Source organism: Platalea leucorodia (assembly GCF_965183815.1).
Source record: "Platalea leucorodia genome assembly, chromosome: 2".
NCBI classification, from domain to species: Eukaryota; Metazoa; Chordata; class Aves; order Pelecaniformes; family Threskiornithidae; genus Platalea; species Platalea leucorodia.
This window is the reverse complement of record NC_138824.1, coordinates 124,964,656-124,987,224: the sequence shown is the minus strand read 5'-3', so window position 1 is coordinate 124,987,224 and position 22,569 is coordinate 124,964,656. Positions and strand designations below refer to the sequence as shown.

The window sequence follows — 22,569 nt, the reverse complement described above, 5'->3', positions numbered from 1 at the left end:
CCATGGCGAAGCCGCTCCCGGCGCGGTGCGCTGCGGGCCCCGCCGAGAGGGGCGGGCGGCCCGCGGGGCTGCCCGGCGTGGCCGCGGCCTTCCCGGGGCGGAGGCCGCACCTCTACCGCTGGCGGCGCCCGACCGCCGCGGCCGGACCGAAGGTAACGGGGCCCGCCGGGCGGCGGCGCCGAGAGCGCTAGGGGGCGCCCTGGCCGGAGTGCTGTCCAATCAGGAGGCGCCGTGGCAAGGGCGCTGTCCAATCAGGGGGCGCCCTTGCGGGTGAGGGGCCGCGCGCCGCCGCCAGGCCCGCAGCGGTTGAAATGGCGGCGGGCAGGGGGTTGCGTGGGGCGGCCCCGCGGGTCCCGGCTGCTCCGAAGGGCAGGGGCAGGCCCAGGCCCAGGCCCAAAAGAAGAAGTAGTTGTTTCCCAGGTCTGGGGGAGGGCTGCAGCCACGGCCCCCTGCTTTAGCAGTCCGTGCTGCGCTCGAGTGAATGGCGCTGAACGTGGCAGGCCGAAACTCTGGTTCCAAAAAAGAGACAGGGGGTTGAAACACTATTACTTGTTTTTTTTTATCTTATTTCCAGCCAAAGTTTGACTCCGATAACTTGGAACACTGGATCAAGGTGAAGTCATTGTACAGTAACTCACTCCAGAGTAAGGTACTCTGTTGTTGTGCATAAAACTCACAAGTCACACGCAAAGCTTGCTGTTGAGCAGCGCTGCGGGTTGTATGTACGGGCAAGTAATAGAAGGGATTTACCCCAGAGCACCTTCTCCTGCTTCTACAGCCACCCGAGATCAAGGAAAATGAGTTGTGGGTTGAAGTTCCCTTTGTATTACTTCCTTGGGTTCCCCTGTGCTCCTACCCTCCGCCTGCTTCTTGCGGCAGGCGGGAGCGGGCACGGAGCCTCCCAGGCCCCTCTGCAAAGGGAAGAAGCCCTGCAGAGACGCGGGCTGCCTGGGGTACACGTGAAAACACAGCGACACGCCAGGACCGTTTACACCTCAGAGAGATGAATGCGGGAGAGAAAATCACTCAGACTACGCAGTGGCCAGCCTGGTTATGACAAAATGCTGATACCAACTTTCACAGTTGGTGGTTGCTGGAGACTAATGCGGCAAGTCTCCATCCAGCCCCTAGGGCCCAGGTGTTTGCATTCTCCCAACGTGTTCTCCACTCACTGTGATTGTCACTAATTGCCAAATGAATGGTTATTACTTAATCATTTCTAAGTCCAATTTCTCCAGTCAATCAAGAGCAGTTGGAGAAACGTGTTTCAAAAGAAATCTGTTTCTTATAACAGCCATACTGTCTTGTGTTCCATTCCCGCTGATGTTTGCTCTCTCTGGAGGAGAAACCTGGATATACGAAGTTTAAAAATTAATATCCAGCAATCCTTAGAAATGTTTTCCTTTCTTTAACTTAAAGAGAGTGGAGCAAGCCTCTGAGTATGCTGTCTCTGAAGCTTTTTCTCTTCAAAAGCCAAGGTATCCACAGGGGCCTTGTGGTCCTGTGACGAGTTTGGAAACCGCGGAACAGCTGCAAGATCATGATGAGGCCCGTGAGGAAGGTGAGCTGAGATACAGCTTCCCACAAACTGCCTAAAATGAACTGTTCTTGATTCAGCATTGTGGTTCTGGGCTGAACAGGCTCTCGCAAAGCTTGAGACCATGAGAAACAGTTCATAGCAAGACGTCTTTTCATCTAATGGAGAAAGCATAGGAAGACTCAATTGCTGGAGTTCAAGGTAGATCTTAATTAGCCTACTTAAGAGAAGGATAAACTCTCTGCTGGAGATTTCAGGTCAAGACGAGGATGAACGCCTTGAAGACACACTGTATGGTCAAATACAAGTTAGTTACTGGAATTTGAAAACAAAACTGCGGTACATTTAAAAAAAAAAAAAAAAAAAAAGGAGAGGGAAATTATCTCCCATCAGTGCTAGAAGTACATCTGCAGTGTAAAAAGCTGATAGGAGACAGGATTTTAAAACCTGAGTTAACCATTCTTTTAAGACTCAGAAGTGAGCCTTACAGAACGGAATAAAGACACGTCTCAAGAGCAGCCACCTCAGTACAGGAAGCCAGCTTTTTCACTTGTAATCATCAGGAATTCATCTAATAGCACAGAACACGCCTCTCTGCTTACGGTGCACTGTCTGAACGCATTGTACAGCGTAGTGGCTGGAAAGGAGCTGTCTTTGCAATTGGTGGAAAAGTTGCTTGCTTTGCTCATGTTTCTGTATTATTTTTGTTTGCCCTTCTCTGCTAGCGTTTTCCTTTTTATAGCTACCAATCCCTCAGGATCGGTCCAAGCTCAGCGGAAAGCCTTTTATCTGGAATCCATTATTAGAATACTTAATGGTATTAACTACATGTAGTCCACTTTGAAAAGAAAGGTATTGATAAGAGAAGTGCAAGGACTCTTTTACTCCGGTTATGAGGAGCTCACATTTCCCAGGCAAAAAAAGTAACCCTTCCCCAAGCAATAAGCTGTTTTTCTCTCTTCTTTTTGTTATCAGATGTATTTCCTTGGTCCTGAGCTGGCCTGAGAGATTATAAAAGAGAACAGAAGTGATTTGAAGGACAATAAACATTAGATTTATGTTTTCTTCAAAAAACCCACCCCTTTTTAAGGAAGTTTTAAAAAGGCTTTATTGCCTTAGAAATACCAGGACTCAATGGGAGCATCAATTTTGTGTTAGAACTAGAGATTTGGAGCAGCTGCTTGCTCCTGTCGGCTGTGTGCCGTTACAGGGGATGACTTGCACTGCAGTGGCTGCTGAAGTCCCTGCTCTTCGCCCATCCTCACCGCACGGGTGGCTCAGGATGGCTCAGCTTCTCGTGGGGCTGCTCCTGGTGCCTTGCAGTTTCCAGCCCTGCCTTCTGATTCAGCTTGGCCACCCAGGCAGTGAGGCCAGGTGGAGGCAGCAGCCACGTTAGCCGTCCTTGCTTTTGAGTAGGAACTCTGAAAAAGGCATTTTTGCGTTTTTCCCCAGAAAAGTGGAGACGCAAATCAAGTCCACAGAACAACTTTATGCCTCATTGTTCCTTAAGCATTTGAGCTCACTGAGGAGTACCAAATCCATCATGGGTGCATTCCTGTAGTTGCAGTCTTAATCCTGAGTACAAGTAGTCCCTGGTGAAGCTTGCCACCTGACGGATTCCTGTAGTTGCAGTCTTAATCCTGAGTACAAGTAGTCCCTGGTGAAGCTTGCCACCTGACAGATTTGTAATCTAGACTCACCAGTTGTTCTTGGAGCTGTGGTGCTTGAAAAGGTTAACCTGTACACATGAAGCAAACATTTGTCCAAACAGTGGTTCTTTTTGTGTTTAACATATGACAGCCTTGGCTGTTGACACGTGGAAAATATCTAAGTGTGTGCAAGGGCAGTGGTAAAACATGAAAGCTATCTGAGTTATGCATTACCTCATGTGAATTCCATCTCCTTGATAAATGCTATAATAATCACACGAGTGATTTAAATGTCCACAGAATCTTGTAGGAAAAATGGGGCAGAGAAGAAGTCATTTGTGACATATGTGACAGGGAAAACGTTTGCCACCTTCCCTTCCTATTCTTTTATAGATCAAGAAGAGACCAGAACTATTAATTAGCCTTATTCCATTTTCTGTTGCAGATCAGCTTTCAGTCATTTTAGGCAGCCTTCCCAGCATGTGATATAACTATCCCAGAGACAGAGTCTTGCTAGTTTACACTTACCCATATATTTTTTAAGCAAGTGAAGTCATCAGTCTCTTTCCTCATGATAGCCCGAGAGCTACTCAGTAACTGGATGAAGTCCAAACTGCAACGGGAGCTGATGAGCGATGGAGAAGAGGAAGTTGACTCTGTCCTCCTGGAAAAGCCACCTGCAGCCCTTCTGAAGTACGAGCGGTTTGATGGTGAGAGCACAACAAAGCAGTTCCTGGCTTCCTTTCTGAGGATGTGCTGGGGAAGGGAGCCAGGCCTCATGGCTTGTCAACCTGAGAGGTAAAAGTTGCTTTGAGGCCAGGATAGCGGGCTCAGTAGAAACAAGATTAGAGGTGATGATTTTTCTCCCCCAGCTCTTACTGCAGCTTTCTGTAGGGCTGCACAAATGCACCTCATAAACATTCGATGTCTACCTTTGTAAAAGAAAGAAGTTATTTCTTTTGTGTATGGGTATTTGTGAAGCCTGTCAAATTTATACAGTCATTCGAGGTGCTCAGAGGCAAGGCAGTAAAAAATGGACGAAATGTTACTGCTCTAGCGTGTTCAATGGGAGACTGATTAAGACTCTTTGGGGATAAATGGAGTGCAGTCAGTGTGTCCGCTTTCATCAGAAATGCATTCACAGTCTGGGAAAGTGATCCCTTTAATTACGCTGGGCTTTGTGATCTGAGACACAGGGGTTTATTCATTTCAGACTAGCCTGAGATAATCCGAATTCTTCATTTCAGACTTGTGCAGCCATCTGGAACATGAATTGGAAAGTTCTTCTGTCGAAGAATACCTACAGCATCTTTTGCAGAGTGAAGCTGTGAACTGTGGGATACTGAAGAACCTTAGACTTGAAGACATCAAGGAAAAACAGAAACCTGCAGATCCACGAATAATCATGGAGCTCAGACACAAGCAGGTGAGCAGGCAAGGCAGCACAGTTAAAAGGAATAAGGTGGAGGATTGTAGGATTAGAGTAAATGCTCAGTGATACTTCCCCAGTATTCTCTCCCGACCTGCAATAATCTCTGACTTGGAAGCAAATACCTGTGGATACTCTTCCACGGTTTAGCTGAAACGTTACTGCGTTTCTGCATGCACGTTAGCCGTTCACAATAGCTTGCACAGTCAACTTTCATCTGTTCAGGTTTTCCCCCTTTCCAAAGACTGAGAGGAAAAGCCGCCGTGGCAGCCAGTTCTGAGTTTGCTCCCATCAAGTAACACTGGTTTAACCTCACTGTCTCGAATGGATTTTTTTGCTGGTCTGAGAGCAGAACCAGTCCAGTCAGTGCCAGCTATGGATAGGGTTGCTTGCTTCATGTGAAAGGTGGATTGTGACCCACCCTGTCAATGTACAATGAACCTCAAATTCTTCAGCCTTTGGCGTCTGCTGTCACTTTTGCCGATGTCCTCCTTCCTAGGTGAAAGAAAACCGAATGAGGCGTGAGAAGGCATTAGAGCTTCAAAGACAAGAAAAGTCCCTGAAGAAATCAGTTCTGTTTGAGGCCAAGCTCCAAGCACGGGAGGACGCCAGAAGGGAGGCCCTGAAGGCCAAGGAGGAGGAGATCCAGAGGGAAATGGTGAAGCTGCGAAGGGAAATGGCTGAGAAGAGGCACACCATGGCAGAAGCATGGAGAATGTAAGAGGGAGAGGGGGGCGTGGAAAGAACCATATGAAGAACACCTCTTATCAGCTCCTTTTGCTAAATGTAAGAGGAGTGATGGTCCCAAAGGAAACATCTGCTATTCCTCTCTCTCCAAACTCTCCCAAAACCTTTTATTCCTTTGCTACCAACGTCAATGGCAGAGTTTATCGTTAGTGGGAAGACGGCCTAAAGATGTTGTTAGCTTCCCCTCAGCCATTACCAGCATGTACGCTGAATCACAAAGTAGGAGTGCGTTTGCACCACCGTGCATTCTCTCCCTTACCTCTGTGGCCACATTGTTAGTGTCTAATGCAGCATGAAAGCCAGTACACACACACATACACAAAAAAAAAAAACAGCGTGTGTTGAAAGTCTAGCACTTACAATACTTCCTCTGCTATGAGAGAGTAAAGAGCATTCTTGGCTGAGAATTCTGCGGAGATGTAATTTTTGCTTCTGCTGAGCTTGGATTGTCACAGAGATGTGACTTGTAGGGATGCCATTTATTTACTTAGGCAGCCCTGAGATCCTAAATCTTCTCAGGCAAGTGCTTTACTGAGATCTTACTATTTTCTTCTGCCTGCTATATTTTGGAAATGCTCCAGGCTGTTTAACCTCTGGGACCCCAAACCATGACAGAGGCTTTCTAAGAAGGCTGACTTAAATAATCAGCAGCTTTCTAAGCTGTAGACATGATTCATTTAGGATTGGCCAAAAAGAGAGTGAAATCTGTGCTACAGTACTTTCCTCATTGTATTAGATCTGTATGTTTGTTCACTTCCCAGGGAGGGGAAGAGACAAGAAAAAAGTCAGAAGCTGTCAACGCAGGAGGTAGCTATTACTGCGTCACCACCCCTGGTCCTGAAGAAAGAAGAGCAAGGAGAGGAGAAACAGAGAAAGGCTCAGGAGCTGCTGCGCAGGATTCACGCCAATAAGCAGAGAGTGAGCATCACCCTTCTTTATCTGAGACTCTGAGCTACCTGCTCTCAGCTACCGTTTGCAAAACTGAAGTAAAAAGTCCTAGTTATCAGAATTTTTAACTTGTTCCAAGCCCTCTTCCTGATACCAGGAAAGTAGAAGAGCAGGGCAAAAAGTATCTCATAAGACTAGGAGCAAGAAATCCTGAGCCTCCCCAGCGTGTCCATGCCTCAGGTGTACTTCAGTGGGAGGTTTCACTTAGAATTGCGGAAAAGATGTGGCACTCAGGACGGTTGTGAACATAAAGGCTCTGCAATTGAGAAACAGGCAGGTGTACAGAGGAGGCAGCGGAGCAAGATTTGTTTTCCCTCGAGGAAGGGGGGGAGTGGCACAAAAGGGCCTGAGAAGCCCTTGTTGTGTGTATGGGAAGATGTTTTAAAGATTGCCTTGCAGACGCTGGTGCAGGAGCAGGGAGAGGAAAGAGAAGTGCTGAGGCCTGGGATGAATTTTGAGCTGTGGCTCCAAGAGTTGAAGTATGCCAGCACATCCACAGTAACGGGTTCCTCAAGGATCCACTCCCACCGGGTGCAGTAGGATATTCTGTGATATTGCAACAGCTGTTTTAAGGCAAACGCGCAGACTTTAATAATTCCTAGTAGGAACCTATTTCTTTTACCCTCATTATTCTGATACCATGGCCAGCTCTGGGTTAAACACCTAGTTGCATCAAATACTTGCAATTAAAGAACAATCTTTTTGTATTGAATAATTTTATATGGGCAGTCTCAGCAAAGGGAATAAATTTCCCTGAGCGCAGCTATGAATGCCATCCACCACATAATGTTTTTCATTAATAGAGCAGTCATCATCGTTAATGTCTACTTATCTACATCTAGAATTTGTTTTATAGAAGAATCCTATAGATTTTATGGTGATTCTCCCCATGGGCCACTTCATCTGCCCGTCTGCTGGATTTGAGCTTGGCTGCTGTTTAGCAGTCCACAACCTCTCTCCAGCACAGTCTAAGCTATGAAGATAAGCCTGAATGAAAGCACAGAGCAATTTCGGGCTGGCAAAATGTGAGAAGCCACGGCTTAGCTGAGCTAAGCAATAGTGACACTTTGATTATTTTCCTAAAGCAGAAAGAAATAGCTAATGCATTGACATTTTGTCCTTTTTGTAAGTCTCCATTTGGAGATTTCAGTGAGTGAGATGAAGGCAATTAAAACAAGCCATTATGGCAAAAGGGGATCAGCTAAGTCCTGCGAGTTGACCGACTTGGAGGATCAAAATGAACAGTGGCTGCAGTGACAGGGCTAGAATTATGGGGTGGATTAGATAGCAAATTGCTGTTCTGTACAATGTAAGTCACTCCCAGAGGCAGCGAGTCTAATTACACAATAAGGGAAAGGTTTGGCTTCCTACATAAAACAAGGGTGAGCTTAGGTAGTGTCATAAATTCATGCTAGGAAGTGTCTTGATTTTTGTCTAAGTTAAAAAAACAAACAAACAAGTGGTCCATGGAGATATTTGCAAACTGTGCTCCACAGAATTGTTCTTACCTGTAGCATCTTAGACGTTTTCTAGATTTTGAAATGTCTTTTCTATCTCTAGAAATTCTGTGTTCCTCACCCATTTTATTCCTTTACACTTGATGAACTAAGTGTGTTTCATTCAAGAGCATAGAGTCCCATGATGTTATCTTTCTAGCCCCTTTCTGCTTCTTGTAGAAGACCTGCACATGCTCTGCGTTATTTTTTTTTACCCTCAAGGTAACTGTGGAAAGTGGGGGTTCTAAAAAGAATCTCAAAAAGGGAAGTCAGATAGATAAGGGGAACGGTAGAGAGGATCAGCATTTATGTGATGGGCTGTGTCTTGCTCATTGGTTTTCTGAAACTCTCCCATGCAGTGCATGCAACGACATTTCTCTGCTTGGCTGAAAGTCATTCTGGAGCACAGAATTAAAATGGGAAAAGCCAGAGCCTTTGCTGACTGGAAATGCCAACTGAAGGCCCTGCGAGCCTGGAGAGACTATACTTGGGCCCAGAAAGTAGAGCAGGCGACACAGCAATTGCAAGTTCATCTCCAAGATCAAAACAGGTAGTGATCCTACCCTGCGGAATCCCTCCTACTGCAGCAGTACTCGGGCAGTGCCGTGATCAGGGACTATAAAAGGGGCTGGCCAGTTAGCCAGCAGGAGGAAAACGGGAGCTTTTTGAGAAAATTGCTACATTGCCTGCGGTCTGCCAGAGGCATTGTGGCACAGATGAAAAGGAGGACAGAGATAAACAAGAGCTTTAGCGCTTTCCAACAAGCCTGCGTCTCGCTCTCTCTGTAGGTATCTTTCCTGGAAATCTCCTCTTGGCTTGCTCTGGACCCCAGAGAAGATGAGATGCCATATTTATTGCTGATTAACATAGTTATTTCCTATTTCAGTAGTAGTATAGCAGAGATCATTTTGGCCTGTGCCTTTCATTAAGGAGGCTGTGGGATGAATTCCCTATCAGCCAGAGAAAATTTTGCTCTTGCAGGTGCCTGGCAGGCTGTGTGGTGAGGCACTGCCGCTTCCCCCTACGCAGCTGGCAAGGGAACAGGACACCTCTTTTGCACCCATCCTACGGCCCAGGGATGGCACAGGAAATTGCAAAATGTGAACTAGGGAAACTTACTTCAAAATAACGGGCATCCTTTCTGCCGCTCCTCCTTGGAGAAACTCTGTACAGCTTTGCAGGGCCTTCAGAGTTAAGCGACAAAAAGACTTGGGAAGTTATGGGGCCTCGTGCCATGGCCTGGGCTGCTGTGCGTGATGCAGTTGTTTCAGGCAGGCCTGGGCAGAAGCCTCGCTCCTATCATAACACAGGTGCTTTCTCCTTCAGGAAAAACCAACTGTCTGCAGAGCATAACCAGCGACGGCTTTTGCGCTGCTGCTTTCTGGCGTGGCAGCGCTGGAGCCAAGCGGAGACAGAAAAGCGAGAGCTGCAGATCAAGAGGGAGGAGACGAAGAGAAAGATGGCACAGCTGCTGGAGGCAGTGTCACTGGGGAAGGGTGGTCTGGACAGGCCACTGGAGGTTAACAAGCCTGGGACAGCAGAAGTAAACCATCATCAAGATTTGCAGCAAGACAAGGTAAATCCTTCCCATGTAGTTTGTTCTGTTGGCATCTCAATACTTATACCAAAGTAATTCCTTTGTGCAATCTGAAATACAGAGTACATTGTCCCAGAGGAAGGCTTCTTCCCCAGGGTGACCCCCAAATACCTGCCTGCATCTGTTCAGGAGAGAAATCTTTAAAAATCAGAGGCAAACCTGAAGGACAATGGATGAGTTTTAAAAATAAATAATCTCTAGTGCTGCCAGAGAACTGCCTTCATGTACTGTGAGTCGCAGTGAGCGTCCCACCCCCAGATCACTTTTGCTGAAAGGTTAGTTACATCTTTGATGCCTGCTTAGACTGAAAGAGAATAATGTTTCACTGCATGACAAGAGATTTTGTCATGCTAGTGCAGCTCTCTGGCTTTTAAGCGTGGGGAAAAAAAGCTGTCACTGGCTGTTTCAGGATAATGCGCATCACAAGGAGGTAGGAGAGGAGAATCAGAGGTTGCTTCCTTAAATTGTCATTTGTTAGGTCAGAGCCTGCCCTTCCTATCTGACTATAAAACCTGTACTACAGCAGTGTCCCGATCCCAGCGTGAGAGCTCACGCACACATATTACAGGTCAAGCTTTTCGTTTGCTTAATTGTCAGCAAAAGTTGATTTCCTACGGTGTTTACATCATCCTAGTAGACCCGTATTTTTCTTCTGATGCACTGGTAAAATTTGTGCTGGAAGGATGGGACTGAATTTGGGGTTTGACTTAGGAATCAGAGAGCAGACCTTACACCTGATGCCTCTTCAGAGAAAGACCATGTGTCAGAAAAGGTGCAGCCTCCTTCCCCGCTGTGCACCAGTTTCATGGTAATATTTATCAAAGCTGGAGAAGAGGCATGAGGAAGCAGTACCTTGTAGACTCCTCTTCCATCTGAAAAGGGACTGTCCAGTAGATCAGCAGTATAGATCACTTCAACAACTGTTTTTTCCTTTATTCTCTCTCTGAGCACTGAGTGGGGGACAACACAGTCCAAAAGGGAGTGTGCTAATCCCTGAGAGATGAGCTAACCCCTGAGAGATGAGCTGTCCTGAGCCGTGCTCCCTAACAAAATAGTCAGGATACATTCCTACCAGAGCTCTTGCCTGATCAGGATTTCTTCCTCCCAGTGAAATGGCACACAGCTCCTTAACAATTCTTTCCCACAGCCCCCCATTTTGTCCATTACAGGGCCCCTCTGCCCTGGCTAGGAACTGGATAAAGACTGCACAGCTGAGATTACCCTACTGCTCAGGCATCTCACTAGATTTGCATTAAAGAAACACTTACTATGTAGCAAGGGCAGAAGAGTGCTTGGTTTTAATCAATGCCAAATATTCTTTTTTTTCCCCCCCTAGCCAACTGAAACTTGCCTTGTACAGAAAGAACCTGACCAGACCAGAGACCGCTCTTGTTGGGATGCTGCTCACACATCTCATTCCTACAGAAAACCCAAATTTGCCCGGGAGATTACCCTAAAACATGCAGCCCCGAGTGCACGTGACCAGGCTGCATACAGGAATCAAACAGCCACTCTCCCCAAGCAGTTTCAGGCACCTGGTCCAAAGACAGCTCCTGCTTATGGTAGCCGTTTCGAGCACCGTCATGCCTTCCAGCAACGTCTGATTGAGGAACAGAGGCAGCAGCTTCGGAAACAGCAAGAGCTGATCCTTGAACTGCAGGAAAATCAGAGGCTGAGCAGAGCTAAAGAAGAGGCAGCACAAGCCACGGCTGTAACCCAGCTGCTTAACATCTCTGCTTCACAAACCAGGGAGGAAAAACTGAAGAGGGAATACCAATCCAGATGCAAGAATACAACCCCTTTGAGGTATATGCCCTCAATAAAGCAGGCTCAATTAGTCAGCATGTCTCATTCCTACTCAAGTTGAGCCAGAATTTGCCAGGCGCACTTCAGTCATGCTAGCGCTATTGGCTCTTCCTCTCACCTGTGACATAGCCTGAAGGGTAGCATCAGGTTGGCCACAGTTCTCCGTCCTTCTCCCTTTTTGCAGTGGCTCGACACCACGTGATCCGTAGAGGATCAGCTTAGAAACAGCAACACTAGAGTGTCACACATAGTGGCAGCAGGGATTTACTTAGTTAGGAAAAAAGGGAGTGTCATCCTCAGTATTTCAGAACACGCAGCAGCCCCAGGTACTTGGCTCCTTTGCAAGGATGCATCATTAATCCCATTTCAAGCAGAAGGAAGGTGTATCAGGGATTCAGAATGAAAACGCAGCATAATGGAGAACAGAAACTACACGGCCTGTTTCTCAACCACAGGTGGTAGGTGTGAGACATCATTTGAGCACATTCACTGATGAATTTCTTTGCTCTTTCCTTTCATAGTCCACCTGTTTCTCATGGGCCAGAAAACACAAGGGCAGTGATGCAAGGCAGGAGGCCCTCCAGCCAGCTGACCTCAGCTCATCCCATACTGAAAGGTATTCTTCTAGATAGCAAAGACCATTCCAGACCACTTTGCTCAACAGCTTGTCTGGAAAATTCTCGCCTTCTCCGCCTCAGCCTTGCCGGTTGATGACAACATGCAAGTAAAACTCAGCACTCTCTTTCCCAGCCTGACCAGTGCTGTGAGCTGTTCCCGTGCCCAAGTCAGGCATCTGTAAAACCTGAGCCACTGCAACCCCCTCAAGTCCACGCTTAGTACACCGTGGTAGCAGTTACTCCTAACAAGCACTTGTGATTGTTTCTGGTGTGCCAAGCCTCAGAGAGAGCAGCTCTACAGCGATTTGCTGTCAGTCGTATTCCCTTCATTGCACATCCAAGTAACACTTAAGTGACCAGTCATTTTCATCTAACTTTGACAGAGGTGTTGAGATTTCAAAGGGAATTAAGTGCCTACCCAAGGTTTTGCGAGACACCAGTAGCTAGGCTGGGGAAGGAGCTCCAGATCCCTGCCTTCTGTGAGATATCTCCCCTTCTTTGGCCACGCTGGAACAGCATATAGACCTTAAACATGCAGCACAGCCTTTTCATGCAGTAAATTAAGATCCGCTTCTGTTATATCCCTGGGTCATGTTCTTCCATATCAACTGGGGGGTGGTCACAGTCTGCATGAAAGACTGGAATATGATCACTGTGATGTTTGAACAGTTCGGGGATCACCAGAGCTTTTTGGCCATTATAGCTGAGTGTTAGTAGTTGTCTGTCATTAACTGACTGTGTTCAGCTCCAATGCTACCTAGTCCACACCGTCACTCACTCTGATTTGCCTGCGCTCTGTACAGCTTAGGAACAGTAAATGTATTTTCAGAGCTCTCAAGTGCCTCTGTTTGAAGATCCCCCAAAAATTCAATGAATAAGTTATCATCACTAGATGATTTTCTCTTGGCAGAGAATCCCGGGACAGCTGAGAGGAGAAAAGAAACTGAGGAAACCTGTTGTGGTCAGAAACATTTAAATGTCCCCCAGTTATCGATTGCTCCAGCCTGTGCTTCATTTGCGACTTTAGAAGAAGCGAGCACGGGTTCTCAACTCCACTGCATGTTCTGTGTGGTCATATCAGCACTGTAACAGCTTCAGTGATAGCCAGCAAGATCGCTGCGTTGCGATTTATCTCCCAAAAGAAGCATTAAGCAGTAGTTTCCCACTAGTGGGACCAAGTACCGGTGTGTCACTATGGCAGGGATGCTTTCCATCATGAAGTCACTCTTTAAATAGGCAATTGGAGCTCACTGGAGACCTCATAGCAATTGCTGCTAAGTCAGGTGCCCTGAACCTCAGCACTCAATCAGGGAAGACAGGGATAAAACCTCTGGACACAGCTCCTTTCATAATTGAGCCTCATGGCTGTGACTGTCAACCAAGGAGGGATGGAGTGAATCTAATTGGGATAGTCCTGAATCATCTTATAAATGGTTATGGGTTCCTTGCTCATGACGCTGCCAGCCGTAGGAGGCAGCAGAAAGCAAGTCCCTTTGTGCTGGCGTTGCCAGGTCAATGGGGGCCTGGCAGTAAAGTGGTCATCCTTGTTCACCAAACTTCTGTCATTATCCTATAGCTCGTTGCCACTAAGCCTTATGTCCTCTGTTTCTGTAGCTATGGAGGAGAGAGCAACTCAGCGGGCAGAACGGAGGAGGAAACTAGAAGAAGCCAAACAACGAAGAGAAGAGGAAAAATTGGTAAGAAAAACGGAAAAAGAAATGCAGTCTCTTTCACACCATTCCAGTTGCAAGAAATGCTGGTTTAACACCAGAGTCAGGGCCCAAGAAAAGGCCCTTTATCCAAAACGGGAGTTTCATAGCTTGTGAGAAAGGAGATGTCCGGCACGCTACTTCAAAAGAAGTAGTTATTGCTGCATTTGCGTTCAGTGGCCCCACTAGCCCTGCCATATCACAGGCGGACGCTTCACGTTGATGCAGTTGCAATTCTAGAAGCAGCTTCCCTTTCCATGCCCCAACAACATCTTTCACACCTACCTCATGACCATGTCCTTGCCGAGGGTGGGATGGGTGGAAGTGCACGCAGAGATCCTCTTGATGGGACCTGGCAACGGTGCCTTTCCCCTCCCCTGCCTTTCCTGTCTGGCCATGTGCAGCTTGAGGACGTGCAGTCTGACCTAGTAAAAATCCTGCATCTTTCTAGCAAATCTCTGCTGAAGAGAGAAGATACTGACAATATTTGCATAGTTAATATACAAATTCTGTGATGCACATCCAACAGAGGAGCCTTCTTAGCTTCAGGGCTTTGAGCTGTTACTGAAAACATTGATAGTAAGTTGCATTAGGATTAGACAGCTTGGAACTGGGGTCCTAAAACAACCAGCATTTCTTCCTTCTCCGAGGAGGAGAGATGCACTCACATGCGCAGGAGGCTGAAACGAGCCGTAGAGAACACTTTAACCATAGAGTGGACAGACAAGCATAAGGTTAGGTTTCTTCAGCTGCAGTTGCCGCGATCTTAGAGATCAGGACACACAGCCATAGTAATCGTGCATTATGGTTGGCGTGGTTTTTAGGCCTCTGATGCATACACCAAAAGCAAAAGCTTTGTGAAATGAAAGCGGAGTGGGGTCCGCAAGGGGTGTAGATAAACATTCAGAGAAGGATATTGTGCCAAGTATGGCCAGTACTGAAGTAAAACAACTTCTTCTTTGATCTTCAGTGTTTGGGGAAAGAAATGTTTGGTTCCCTGGAATGCTGCTTTGCAGGTGGAGGTAAAACTTCAGAGCAGAGCCCAGGAGCCCAGAACTGACTTCAGCAATCAGGTTAACAATAAATAACTTAGTGTATGGTTTAAATTTTTTAGGGGAAGAGTGGGCAAATACTATAGCGTAGGACAAAGAAAGATATAGATAGATAGATAGATAGATAGATAGATAGATAGATAGATAGATAGATAGATTGTAGAAAGAACAGTCCCTCCTTCCTCTGCCTTCCACAGTTCATTGTCCAGCACCGATCACGTCTAGTATGTGACAAAGTCTGATTCCTTCTGAAGTTTCAGGTGCTGGTCAATACTAGAGGAATACTGGGAAAGCTGAGAGGTCTATGTGCTCTGAAAAGGTCACATGCGCCAAATTAAATTTTACCTTCCTCCATTTTCTCCATTTCAAGGCCCAGCTGAAGGCTGAAGAGGAAGCACGACAGAGGAAGGAGGCCGAGGAAAGGGAAGCTCAGCAGGAAAAACAACGGGAGGAGAGAAGGCAGCAGAAGCTGGTGACCAAACACCTCACCTGTTTCCCCCTCCTTTAGCAGGGATAGGGAAGAAGAGCCATTACCCACTAGCACTCAGTCAGCAGAGTGATGTGAACTGAAGGTCTTCATTAGTGGAGCAGAGTTCCACAGCACAGCACCCACTGTGTCACCACCTTCCCCCTTTCTGGCAGCGTTAGGGGAAGGGCTGTGGGCTTAAGGCGCTATGAAGTATATACTGCCTCTGTCTCATCAGCGGGACTGGAGGTCCCAGCTGGTGGGCGTTCACTGCTGAGGTACAGCCACATAAGTCCCCCAGTGGCAGCGTGTTTCCAGTACTTAAGTACTGGAATGCTAAGTACTTAAGTACTTAAGTACTGGAATGCTATAAAGAGGACTGAGGCTCTCTCTTCACAAGGAGCCACATGGAGAAGACTAGTGGTAATGGGTGCAAGTTGCACTGGGAGAGGTTTCCTCTCAATATAAGAAATAATTTTTTTACATTGAGAACAATCATTCGCTGGAACAACCTCCCCAGGGACGTAGTAGAGTCTCCATCGCCAGAGGTTTTCAAGATGCAGTTGGACAGGGTGCTAGATAACCTCATACAGGCCACCTTTCCCACGAAAGGTTGGACCAGATGGTCTTTTGAGGTCCCTTCCAACCTGGGCTGTTCTAGGATTCTATGTTTGGCCTACTTTCAGGCTGCTCCTTCCACTTGTATCCCCCTCCAGCATTCACAACGATACCAGTCACAAACACATGACAAGCCTGACAGATATATCAAGGGCAACTTTCCACCTGAAGAAGAGAAGCATCCTCTCCCTGGAGCTAGGCCAGGAATAGCCCCACTTCATTACTCTTACTTGGAAATGAGCTGTCCTAATAACCCAAATAGCACATTTGAAATCCTACAGGAATGTGACCTGCAACTACTGTTCCACTTGGATTGAGTGTTTTAGGATGTTTGACCTTCATCCCTGAGTCTCAGTCAAAAGCAATACTGTACAGTTATATAATACCCACAACCCTCCCCTACGACTTAGGCTAGGTTAAGTGGCAGGGTCCATGGGTAAACTCACTCAAAATCGTTTTCAGACAGGTATTCAATCTAGTTTTATAAAGATAGAAAGCTGAGCTCACCAAAGCACCCCTCCCCAGGTTGATGAAGGCCCGTCAAAAGGAGGTTCCTGCTACGTCAGCACTGCTGCTAGCCACAGATTACGTCTGCTACCGTAACGCCAAACTGCAGTGCTGAGGGAGGGCCACATGCTGATACATGGCCCAAGGAAATGTCCAGAAATACCATCATCTTCCATGAGGATTTTCAAGACGGTTTGCTCTGCTTTCTACCACAGGTTCTAGTAGATGGGGTCATGTCTGGTCTGGTCTGCACTGCTAAAGATGATGCAGATCCTTATTTCCTGTCAGGTCAGGACCTCCAGCTCCAATACAACAATCTGTTGTCATTGCTTAACATCCTCTTCATCCAGAGTGAATTAAAACTACTGTTCTTTTTATTGTAGAAAGAGCTGGAGAAGCAAAGGAGGCTGGAGAAAGAGCAGCAGCTCCAGAAGAAGGCCAGAGATCACTACGAGAAGGTCCTGCTGAGAAAGCTGGGAATGGTGCCATGGAAAAGGCTGAAGGAGCAAGCCAAGGAAAACCTGGTGGTAAAGTGCTGAGGATAAAGGAAAGGACTGGTGCCATGGGAGGAAGGGAAAAAGAATGGTTGCAGCACTTCACAGAAAGCTTAGTAGGCTCTTAAGCCAGGTGGAGATGGAAAAAGCAAAAATTCTCCCTGCATGCCCTGCCCTGTGTCAGTTCTTTAAATCAGCCCATCTGACAATAATCGTGAAAGGTCATCAGAAACCCCCAAGGGTGGCATCCTCGTTTATAGCTGATTAAACAGGAACCAAAAGGACAGAGAAAGGAACGAATTCAGCCTAATGAGAAGTCATCTTTTGGTAGCCTCCACTTGTCTGCAGTGCTAACTGCCACGTGATTTGATGCCAATAACACAGTGGGAGTTACTTTAGTATGGTACAGCCAAAAAAAAAATTTAAGTTATGTGACATGAGCTTGTCAGTTCTCTTGCTCCACCGCAAAGCTCATCAGTAAGACACCGCTAAGCCGCTGTAGTTGTAGTTGTTAAGCCCAGCCCATCGCTAGGGCTTTCCCTCTCTCTGGAGTCACTGCTGGTGCGGTGTCGGCCACTGCTAGGGGTCGGACACCACAGGTGGTGATCCAGCGATCTGTTTGAGCCTGGCCATACCTTCAGTGCAGAACAGCAAGTGGTAGCGTCTGAGACCTTGACACATAAATATTGCTAATGAAACGTTTCCGTACACGACTGAATTGGCATGCCTTAGCAGGGGTGGACTAATAACACTCAGCCGTATCCTGAAGATTTAGCCAGAGCCCAGGGCTAAGCTGGCAAGCTTCCATTTAAGTCACTGGAACTGCAGCTACTTAGAGTACTCGACCAAATGCACACAGGCCTCCGGCTGGAAAGAAATAGAGGGACAGCAGCTGCTCCATAAGTCCACCCTGCTGGTCAGCGTTATGGACGGGGCTGGACTAAACTGTTATAGGCCATGCCTCTGCTCCATTCACAACTGGTTAAACCGAGCATCTAATTGAAAAGGATGTTCTCTAGAAGTGACGCAGCAGTAGCCTGATAGAGAGACTGGTCTTGTTCCTTACACTGACCCCTCTTTGTGGGAACCTATCCTGGAAGTTATTCCAGCTGTCAGACATCTGCATTTTTGGGGCCCCAAAAAGCCGAGGTGATTTTCTAGCGTACCCAGTTTTCTGTAGCTTGATGTTTATGTAGTCACCAGTCCAAGTAACGAGCTGCCGCCTCTGCTGTCTTTACTTAGGTGGCAGAAAGGCACCACCGCTTGGGCCTGCAGAGGAAATGCCTGGTGACTTGGCTCCAGCACACCCAGGGGCGCCTCACAGAGAAGGTGTCGCGGGCTGAGGACTTCTATTCCCGTATGTTGCTGAGACGGGGCTTCAGGAACTGGCTAAAGGTTTGCCTGCGCCACAGCGCAGAAACGATACCAAGCGAGCTAGCTGCTGCCGCGCTTTCCCCTCACCGCGGTGCCACTTCGCCCACCTGCAGCCCAGCCTTTGCTGAGTTACGCTGTCCCCCTCCCAGCACCATCATTCCCTTCTTCAGAGACTTTCTGTCAGCTCTCCGCTCTCCAGCATCCTCCTCCAGCCAGGACGCTCTCCTACGTACTGCTCCCCACCTCCACCTTTGCTCTCTCTCGCCCTGCTCCCTGCTGATTTTCCTCCACTCCTGTCCCCGTTACCCTTCACTGCCACAGTCTCAGCACCGCTCTGTGTCTGCTTATTGAGCCGGGGGTTGGGAGAAAGAAGCCATTCTCACCTCTTTCTCTGTCCTCCTTCCCTAGTACAAGGATTATCTCTCCGCTCTGGAGGAAAGGGTGAGTACCCTCCATGCAGCCTGCCTCATGAGGAGGTACTTCTGGGCATGGTTTGATCGGATCATGGAGGAAAAGAGCACCTTATGGGAGAAGCTGAAGATTGCTACTGAACATAGCAACAAGTAAGTGCATTCCCTTGCCAGCAGTTCTTTACTTGGGTTTAATATACCCTATAGATATTTTAGAGACTATTTTTGACAGGTCAGTTATCTGCTCCCCAAGACCATGTGAAACAGGTTCGTTACTGCTGGTATTTTGCTTCTGTGATATGCACAGACGACATCAGCAGAGGTTTGTGGTAAGAATTTTCCACGCAGCTTGGAAAAGGAAATTCGGTGGTACCCTTCACAGGACTTTTAAATCTGCTGAAAGAGAATACGGTGAAAGCGGATAAGTGGCTGAAACTTTGTAAGCTGATTAGCAGATCTGGCCACGCAGCTTCTGCTAAAAGCTGCCTTAGGAAAATCTTTCAGTACAATTATAGCAAGCCAAACGATTGTGCAGGAATTACACCGTAGTGTTTTGTCCACAGCAGATGACTTAGTTCACAAATCCAAAGTTGATCAACTAGAAACCCTACTTAAGGAATCTTTCAGTTTATGCCATCGTCAGCCTGACCGGGCAGTGAGAACCACAGCAGACAGTCCTACCGATCACGACTGGAGCTGGGCACACCCAGCTCACTCATTGTCCCATAACCGCGTTAGCTGTGCGTTTTAACAGGAGGAAAAAAAACTATTGCCAAAGTTCAGCGGAAAACAGAAACACGTTCACCTACCTCGCCATGACAGCGCGTCAGCTGCGTGCATCATGAATGGGCTGCGCCTGTGCGTAGCCCAAACAGGATCCGCAGCACCTCGGAGGAGGAATTAAATGAAATTCACCTCTTACGTGGTAGAGCGAACCTGTTCTAGCTTGCCCTGTCAGTAAGATCAGAACAGCGCACGATTTAACCCAACAAGCCAGCAAACTGGAGGAACCAGGGAAAATTCAGAGCCAGGAAGAGACTGGATTTATTCTATGTACAACCTTATATTAGGAGTATAATCGCCTGTCGTTCCTCATTACCTCTTCCCCCGCTGCCTGGCAAAAGCCAGCTCAGACTTTGACGTAGCAAACTCTTGGACTGTTGCTCCCTGTTGCCCACATGGGAGCCCAGGGCAAGGCACCTTTGGCGGGGTGATGAAAATCAGGTAAGAATTGGAGCCCAGCTACCTGCGCTCCCAAGTGGTTGGTGTGGCCCAAACAAGCCTGCATTTCTCCTGAAGAAACTGCTTTCAGAGACCCTGTTTGTTCTTCAAGAAACATCTTTCGTCTTCAGAGTGCTAAGCAAACACCAGCTAATGAATCCTGTCAGAGGGAGGAGGAAAATTCTTGAGGGAGAGGAATAGAGAAGGGCAATGTGTTATTTTACCCGGGGATGATTGACATATTAATGGAGTGGTCTGCATGCAGATGTTTAACATGTCACAGCCCTGACTAGCAGCAGAAAGGACAAATCCCACAGGTATTTTAGGGGAGGTCCCCCCTCAAAATCTTCTGATGACCTGTTCTGTTACGTACATATCTGCGCGTCGTCACTGTGTTCTTTGTGTCCCCGATTTCTTTAAGGAGACTCATGCTGAACACGTTCAAGGCATGGGGGCAGTACCCGTTACTGATGAAAAAGGAAAGAGAGAGAGAGGAAAGGAGAAACGAGCTACGCAGGAGAGTAGCTGAAATTCTCCCTGACTTCCAAGCGTGACAGAAGAGAGTCGGAGGAGACTGGGAAAGGGGACAGAAAGACTGATTTTGTTCCATGCTGTCTTCCTGCTGAACCGAAACGAATCCAAGGGGAAGTCCCGTCCAGTGCAAAGGCTCTTAAAGCCAAAAGGAGGCTTCTTGGGGCCACTGCTGTCATAAACTAAGTGTATATGGATACTTATCTGCCGGTTTCACACTGCGCTTCAGGGGGTTATTCCCTACACGGTCCTCCTTGTGTGAAGTCTCCGTAGGGGTGTCTTGGCTGGTGGCCATGAGGCTAGTGCTAGGCTTTCAGGCCAAGACCATTTCTGCAGGCAGAGCTGCAGCGCCGACACGAATCCTTCTCCATCGCGGCAAGCACAGAACTGAGCTGCACCTATTTTTCTTTATGCAGTAAGGAAAGTAAGCACCAGTAACCTGGTGCTTTTCTGTTGCCAGCGCTCCGCGGGGTGACACAGCTTGATCAGAGCGCGGGCAGACCTGGCTGCCAGCTCACCCCTAACCGCTACTGCGAACTTGGCCACCCAGGGAAGAGTTTCTGGCTAACTGTGCCAGGAAGGTTGGGATGGGAGGAGGAGAGGGAAGAGCTATTTATGCAAATCATATTTGCTAACGGTCCAGATCACAGCATCGCCTATGGACAATCTAAAACCTGGATTCTGTTTCAAGGGACTGCCTAGTTCGCAGCACTGGCCGGCTCGCAAGCACAGTGCTTTGGTTTTGGTGGCAAGCGGTGATTCCAAGTTTATGAGTCGCTATCTTCTTGTCACGTAAACGTTTTCCAAGCTGGTTAACTGTAGTATTTAAGGGTGTATTGTGCGAGTCTGTCTGGGCCTTTTCACTTGATCCAGCACTTCAAAAAAAAAAACAAACCCAAAATCCAAGAAAAAGGCAGACTGTATTTTTACATAAGCTAAAGCTGACATGATTAAAATGAAAAGTTTCTTATCACTGTTTAACCTTAACCTGCAGCATAGTGCAGACAGGGTAATGCCGTTAAGGTACAGTGTGTCTTGTCTTAGCAACAGCATAAGGCAGGAATCTGGAATTGCTTCCCCCTCACAACAAGATAGGCAAAGTTCTCGCCAAAAGCGTTTGGCAGTACAGGGAGCACTTAGGTAACGCCAGGAAGACGACTGTTTACTGTTATCCATTGTGTTGGATAATTTTTAAATCCTGTATATGCATTGAAAGTTTCCAATAAACCCAAATCTGAAATGAGCACAACTGTGTTGTCGGTGCAAATGGGTTGGAAGCCGACTGGCCAGAAGTCCCGGCTCAGGGAGCTGGGCCAGCACTAAGCACCGCAGCTGCGGCGGTACAGGATGGGTCAGGTGCCCAGGGACAGCAGCAGGCTCCAGAGCTTCAGCACCGGGAGTTTGTCCATGCAGAGAGCTCACGGGGATGCGGTCAGAGAGCCTCCCTGCCCACACAAGCAGACTCGGCGCGGGTCTGAAGAGGGCTGTCGCTCCCAGGTAACCTCCCGCAGCCATCCCCTACAACACACGAACGTCCACCATCTCGCAAAGGCGGACTGTGGACCCGACCCCCAGCAGGTCGGATGAGCGCGTTACCCAAGCGCAGGGAGCCGAAGGTGCCTGCGTGGAGCGTGGGCGAGAGCAGACCATCTGGCTGCCTCAAAGGCAGATTGCGAGAGGAAGCGACAAGCTGAGAGGGGGCTGAATAACTCGTCTGGCGGGGAAGAGCGGGCACCGCAGAAGGGTAGCGTCTTTCGCAGGGGACTGAGCCAAAGAGGCAGGGAGGAGCAGAGCTGGGGGCTGAGCTACCAAACCAACGCCGCGGCGCAGCCAGCAGCCACGCTTGGTGCTAAGAGCGGCAAGCTGCGGCAGCACAGCAGCAGCAACGGGCTTTCTCTTGGTCCGCTCTCTCCCCTCGGAAGCCTCTCCCAAGGCTAAGGAGCTCCTGGAACACCTCCCAACCAGCCCTTATGCTCCCTGGTGACTGGTGGCCTTTTCCTAAGCTGAATTCCTCCTGACCGGGGCTTGGCAATGAACACAGCAGGGAAAGTCTCCAGCCCACCCTCCATCTGGATTCACGGCGTAAGAAGGATAGCGAGCCAGCGGATGAAAGGCGAGGACGCGAGGGCTTTCTCAGCGTTACAGGTGGCTGGAGACGGGACGCACCACGGCTGCAAGGGGAGCGGCCGCAGTACGGAGCAGCGGGGTGAATGAGCCGCACGCAGCCTGGTTTTGACTCTAGCACCAGGCTGAGCAGGGTCTGGATCATCTCTCACACACTAAAAGCCTGCCCCCAACCACTGGCTACTCACGAGTGCATCCAGTTTACTGAACTGCAGCTGCCTCCCCCAGCAATGCCAC

General features: G+C 48.1%; 1 protein-coding gene across 1 annotated transcript; it reads left to right on the top strand.

Annotated features, from left to right (window-relative positions):
* Window positions 1–2: 2 nt before the first annotated feature.
* Window positions 3–20,453, top strand: CCDC191 (coiled-coil domain containing 191; the record flags this gene model as incomplete). The annotated part of the gene is made up of 17 exons (XM_082336674.1): window positions 3–152; window positions 575–649; window positions 1,474–1,561; window positions 3,765–3,896; window positions 4,434–4,612; window positions 5,115–5,332; window positions 6,124–6,280; window positions 8,166–8,356; window positions 9,133–9,382; window positions 10,740–11,209; window positions 11,731–11,825; window positions 13,441–13,523; window positions 14,958–15,059; window positions 16,562–16,705; window positions 17,915–18,067; window positions 18,455–18,609; window positions 20,099–20,453. 17 exons carry the CDS (start codon window positions 3–5, stop codon window positions 20,229–20,231), a joined length of 2,775 nt encoding a protein of 924 aa, XP_082192800.1. The 3' UTR covers window positions 20,232–20,453.
* Window positions 20,454–22,569: the final 2,116 nt, after the last annotated feature.